This window comes from Pelmatolapia mariae, linkage group LG4 (assembly GCF_036321145.2).
Source record: "Pelmatolapia mariae isolate MD_Pm_ZW linkage group LG4, Pm_UMD_F_2, whole genome shotgun sequence".
Taxonomy (NCBI): Eukaryota; Metazoa; Chordata; class Actinopteri; order Cichliformes; family Cichlidae; genus Pelmatolapia; species Pelmatolapia mariae.
The window spans coordinates 14,669,303-14,675,341 of NC_086230.1; the positions used below are offsets into that span (position 1 = coordinate 14,669,303).

The following is a 6,039-nucleotide window of genomic DNA, read 5'->3' on the forward strand; positions in this document are numbered from 1 at the left end:
ATGAATCAACACACGTCAACAGCATCACATCTACAGTTTCTGAATGACCCTGTTCAGCTGTGTACGTACTTACACACCCGAGTCTTTGACATCAAAGTGCATAATTTCACAGAAATGAAAAGGGGAACTTGATTACCTTCAGCACTTTGTCTCAGTCAAACCTCAAACCACAGCCCTTCCTCCCCACTGATTTCGCACTTCAGAAGAAAAACCCGTAAATATAGCTGCAAGCGGCAACGGGAGAGCAAAGCAGGTCTGGGGAAACCGCTGGTACAACTTCATGTTCAAAAGCGCTGATAGGTAAAATTATTTTTTACTTTTCCTTTTTTGAGAGCTGACACAATGTTTGGTCAAAAATCAGTCTGATAACTTCTGTGAGGCTTGGTCTGAAGATCACCTGTGCAAGTGCAGGTGACGCTTTCTCAAGGCAGGGCTGCAAAAAAACTCTTAAACGTTGGAAATTTACATCATAAGCTGCATCCTAATTCAGGTACATGCACCTGTTGCATATCAGTTATTCCCTCTCAAAAGCCTGCAAGTAAAAATTATATAAACAAAACAGACACCATGTAAAAGCTGAAGACTTTTACTCGTTTCTTACAGCAGAGCGCATTACAGATTTACAAGGTCTTACTCAGTTAACCTCCTTGATCATATAATAATCATATATGCATTAGGCAGTCAGAGCCTTCTGGTTAAGACAATTAAAAAAGTAAAAATCCTACATGGATGGATTGACTTGTTAGCAGGATGCAACTCCCCTGAAGTTAGTTCACTGAACAGTGACGTAGTTTTTAGTAAATACACAGATGCTGGTTTTTAAATTGTCGGATGTTTGTAGTTCAACAGAAAAATGATTATATAAATGTATATAAATTTAACAATCCATTAATTACACTGCTCTGTTGGATAACCTTATCATCCAGCATTGGGTATGACCACACCTCACGAGTGTTACTGTGCTCGACATGTTTTGTGTAGTACCACAGCGTTGTTTTCACAAACTACGTGCTGTGGTAGAGTTTGGTGTCACATAAACAGTGTTTGGACACAGTAACGAACCCCTGACAACACTAGGACTGGCAAAAAAACTGTTAAAAGTGGAGTCAAGTGTGAATGTTCACACCAATAACGGCCTTAAAAAAATGACGAGCAGAGGCATCAGATCGTCTGATTTTTCTCTGTTATAAATCAGCGTCTGATACGACGCTGTATTCCTGAGTAGCTTTTAAAGTGGCACTAATTCTAAAATCTGCATTAACCACACAACAGGAAGTGACTAAAGTGCACCTGGGAGTTTGAAACACAGTTTTGAGGTTTGTTAACGTGGAAATCCTACGAGACAACATTTTTTTTTTTTTAGAAAAAATTAATTCAAAAGTAAATAATGCTGATGTGTTTCAAGCCCCAGAGACTGCACCAACCTATATGTATTTTAAAAAATGCACACAAGGGGAACGATTTTAGAAAAGGTTTTGACTAACTACGTGTCCATGGTAAAGTGGTCTCACAGGAAAAAAATAAAACCTCCAAACTCTCCAGCTCATTTAAACAGTTTCCTCATGATGTCAAACACTGACCATTCAGCAAATTTTATGAAAAAAAAAAAAGTGGAAATGTGCTGAGCACTACAATAATAAATGGAAATGTGACAGCGTAAAGTGCAGTGATGCATTACCGTGAACTCCTGACGTCTAAACGGTCAACGGAAGCTAAAAATGACTCACTAAACTCCAATAAAACCACATTTAAAAAGTACACTTGCCCAAACGCTGCTAAATTGACACTGCACATGAATGTATGAATAACAAACCTTGTGAATACACACCATAACTGGAAACTTTCACACCAATAAAAATAGATGTTTTTTCTTTCCCCGCATGTCTACATCCTTGTGTGGAGGTGTGTGCGATGTCTCCAAGGTGCAGGGGCAGTTGTGGGGATGAGGGGAGGAAGAAACAAGTGCTGTAAGTGATGCTGGCTCTGTGTGTGGTTTGCTATAGTATCATGCAACGTCTCTGAGTGTTCTTCTTGCTCTTCTTGTTGCTGCGGTTGGTCTCCTTGTATCTTCTGATCTCACGTACTAGAGAATAGAAAGCTTCCTCCACACCCTGCAAAATAGAGAAGAAGCCGATTCGACGTTTTAAGAGGTTTTATTCAGGAACACAAGAATGGATTGATGAGTGCTGTCGACAGGTTACCGTTACCTGTCTGGTTTTGGCGGAGGTCTCTACAAACGGCACGCCGTAGCTCCTCGCCAGCTCCTGCGCCTGCTGCGTCTTCACTGTGCGGGTGCTGAGGTCGCTCTTGTTCCCCACAAGCACCATGGGGACGCTGTCGCTGTCCTTCACCCTATTGATCTGCTCTCTGAGGAGAACACACGCGACAGAGCACGTTGCAAACACTGGTCGATCAGTTCAGACTGACGATAATATTCAGCAGGCCAGACTGAAGACCTGTAGTTTTTTTAGTTTTATCATTTGCAGACAGAATAATTTAGTTGGTGTTGCAACACTCACTGGGTTCTGTGTGTGTTACACTTTTATCTGTGGCTTCCCTGTTTGCAACGTTTTATATTTACAAGTCAAAACATTTTTGGATCAGTTACGAAATGTACAAATGACCCCACAAAAATTGCAGACATGCTAAGTTTATCTGCAGATATTTGGTAGACAACTGAGTGCAGTTCTCGCTAAACAGGAAATAGCCTTTGAGTGCCTAAATGTGCACAGTTGAGACAGCTATGCACAGCTGTCTTAAATCTCTGTGTGACTGAAACAAGGAATTAGTCCTACTTGGAGACCACTGTTTGAATTCTTTGTCCAGCTGTATGTGCTGACGTGAACCCGCGAAACTTCCTGTACCTGTAAAGGTGAACGTCCTCAAAGGACTTGCTGTTGTTGATGGCAAACACACAGAGGAAGCCTTCTCCCGTCCTCATATACTGGTCCCTCATGGCGCTGTACTCCTCCTGACCTGCAGTGTCCAGGATGTCCAGCAGACATGTCTCTCCATCAATCACCACCTGCTTTCTGTACGAGTCCTGCAAGACAGCACGAGTTAGGCCGGATTGCATCATCCTGAGTCTTACGCTGCTGCATCATGTAGCAACAAGATCTTGGTGATTAGGTGGTTTTGAAATCAATGTGCTCAAGTGTGAATATTTTATAAGCAATTATGGAATCGCACCATTTACTGGCACGAAGGCTGACGTTTATTTACACGGGATAATTTAGAACATGACAGTTATTTGCAGGTAAGATGATTATATTTTTATCAAATATTGCCATCTTTAAACTAGAAGGTTATCCCGAGGGCATGAGCTCTGCCGAGGCAAAAGGTCTGTTTAACAATTTTAAATTAAAGAGGTCTGGATTTGCACAGAAATTTAACGGATATTTGCTCATCCCTTGCCCCATGCTCCACCTCTTCACCTTGGTGTTTCATGCACAGTCTTGCTGACAAAGCTGCACCTCCAGTTCAACTCTTGCCTTGGCAGAGGACTACAGTGTTAGAAGGTTTTGGGCAGGTTTTAACAAGGTTTCTGGCCTGACTGACAGTCCACGTGGTGACGTACACCATTTACAGACACAAAATATATAAAGACTGTGAATCTCTTAACAGAAAAACATGAAATTAAATTGTGTTAAAATCAGCTCAGTGTTAAACAAAAACACTTTAAAAGATTTGTTACGTGGTCGTGCAGCAGGAATAGCAATCCTGAGATGTAACTGCACTACTGTAAAACTAAAATCTACATTAATCTGGAAATCTTTTTAATATGCAATGGCGATACTTAACAGAAACGCTCCTTCTGAGGTCATAAACTGGGATTTTGCTTGGGTTGGACACTCAGTTTCATGGACAAACATTTGCCAGAAATGAAAAGAATTTATTAAATAAACACGGGATCCTTGTAACTGCTCCAAGCGGCAATTCTTCCAACAACACCGGGACATATAAACCATTAAAACCGAACAAATTCTGATAGATAAAATAAAAACCTGATTAATAACACATCTGTAGCACTAATGAGCAGTATGGAAGCTAGTTAAGCGCCAGATTAGACCATGTATTACAGCACTTTGGGTCTGCAGGTCACTTACCTCGATAGTTGGATCATATTCATCCACAAAGTGGTTCTGGATGAGCTGGATGGTGAGAGCGCTCTTGCCCACACCTCCTGCCCCGACCACCACAAGTTTGTACTCGGTCATACCTGCAGAGGATGAAGCCAACAGGTGACCATTAAGAGATCTAACAATTTGCCCCCTTCCTCACTGAGCTGACATGGCGAAGAACACACTGACTGACCCAATTTATCCGCAGACGTTTAAAGTCTTTTTTTTTTTTTTTTTTTGCCAAAGAGTCGACTGAAATGATTACCAAATGGAGACATAAACTGCTTGGCTTACCTTTGTGAAGAAGTTATAACGGCGTAAAATGAAAACGGAGTTTTGGACTAGATAAATGAGATTAGCTCGCTACATAACGTTAGCCTGATTTCCTTGTTTTAGACACTTGTAGAAACACTTCAGGATATGTCCAGAACTTTCTTATTTGACCCACGCGTCCAAAAAATATTGAAGTAAAACTGTTGAGCTACTAGTAAAAATCAGAATTTATGTTATTAAATAATTAAAATCCCAGATTCGTTCGAGTTCCTACTTATTCTTCATTGTCGTTCATTGGAAGTAGAGCGTTTTTCCTTTACGTTAATCCCCGGGTGAAGCAGCCTATGAGACCACAGCACGAAGACGGACATCTTAACTGTCCAATCACAGCAGGGAACTGGTTCGTGACCTCTCCCAGAGTTGCTGCGGTCCAATTATTAAAAGGTACGGCTTAAAACGGGCGTGGCATTTAAAAGGCAATCTTCCTCGAAATGCTCACAAAGAGAACTAAATTTAATTTGAATACCGAACAATACGATGTTATACGTCCAAAAAACAACTTTGAAGCAAACAGCAGCTTTGTAAATGCTTTGCATATCGTGACTTTCAGTTAATTTTCTTTTCAAAGTGCTTATGGGAGGTGTTACGATATTTAACTCGGCACTATACAGTACATGTGTGTTCATCGCCCCCTTGTGGCCATATTGAGGAACTGCAACAGCATTAATTAGTTAATGCACAATAACTATGTAATTATTAATACACCAATTATTATGTTAATAAAATCCGTTAAAAACCATAGTTAAAAACAGCAACATAAATGAAATAAAATAATAGTAATATAGGAATATTATTTTTTTGTCTCCCAAATGACATTTGGGTGTCTCAGACCTGTTGCAGTTCAACTTGGATAAAAACTTTTAATTTTAGATTTATAGGGAGAGTTACAGACAGACAAGAAGTGCACGGCCCACTCAACAAATCATCAAGTGGGATAGAGACATATTCTTTTACTTGCCTTTAAAGCGCTTTACTTCTCGCAATACCTTTCTCTAGGAACACTTAGAATTTTATTTTTCTAATTTTTTATTAGTGGTGTGTCATGATGTTGATTTGTTTTACGTTTTAATAGTCTTATTATCTATATTACATACCTACACAAAAAGATTTTATTTACAATTTCTCGGGTAAAGCTGGGTCATCACAGCAGGTTGCTTTCCTGTCTGACATCCCCAATGGGAATTTTTGTCTCTTGCAGGAATTGAGCTAGCAACCGTTTGCATGGTAAGCAAACGTGTGTTAACCACTACTCTAGCCCCAAAGCTGGAGTCACTGAACTGGATTTTCTAGCCATGTTTGTGGTGGCATTTAATCGATCATCTGACAATTATTTATGATTTGCTGCGTGGTACAGCTAGTCTAAGAACTTTGCACTAGTATTTTCATATTTCCATGTTTTATATTCTTTGTTTACCATCTGTAGTATAACCCCAATTGCACAAAAACATTTTTTAAAAATGGGACACTGTGTAAAATATGGATGAAAAACGGAAAGCAATCATTTGCAGATCATGACCTCCAAATTCTGAGAAACAAGAGAAATCTCTGTGTGCAAGGAACAAGACCAAAAGTCAAAGTTGATCTT

The 6,039-nt window shown here is 39.9% G+C and overlaps 1 protein-coding gene across 1 annotated transcript; it reads right to left on the minus strand.

Moving 5' to 3' along the window:
- Positions 1 to 581: 581 nt before the first annotated feature.
- On the minus strand, positions 582 to 4,715 carry zgc:55558 (GTPase KRas). Its single transcript, XM_063471614.1, has 5 exons — positions 4,416 to 4,715; positions 4,107 to 4,219; positions 2,865 to 3,043; positions 2,208 to 2,367; positions 582 to 2,111 (listed from the first exon to the last, which is right to left on the minus strand). The coding sequence occupies exons 2-5, from the start codon at positions 4,215 to 4,217 to the stop codon at positions 1,998 to 2,000; spliced, it is 564 nt and encodes a 187-aa protein (XP_063327684.1). The 5' UTR covers positions 4,218 to 4,219; positions 4,416 to 4,715; the 3' UTR covers positions 582 to 1,997.
- Positions 4,716 to 6,039: the final 1,324 nt, after the last annotated feature.

What these genes read in the sequence shown, in the direction of transcription:
- zgc:55558 (XM_063471614.1), bottom strand. Translation starts at nt 4,217, where the DNA reads ATGACCGAGTACAAACTTGTGGTGGTCGGGGCAGGAGGTGTGGGCAAG. An exon ending in GAGGACGTTCACCTTTACAG is followed by an intron (nt 2,368 to 2,864) that starts GTACAGGAAGTT and finishes TGTTCTCCTCAG; the next exon opens with AGAGCAGATCAATAGGGTGA. An exon ending in CCTCCGCCAAAACCAGACAG is followed by an intron (nt 2,112 to 2,207) that starts GTAACGGTAACC and finishes TCTATTTTGCAG; the next exon opens with GGTGTGGAGGAAGCTTTCTA.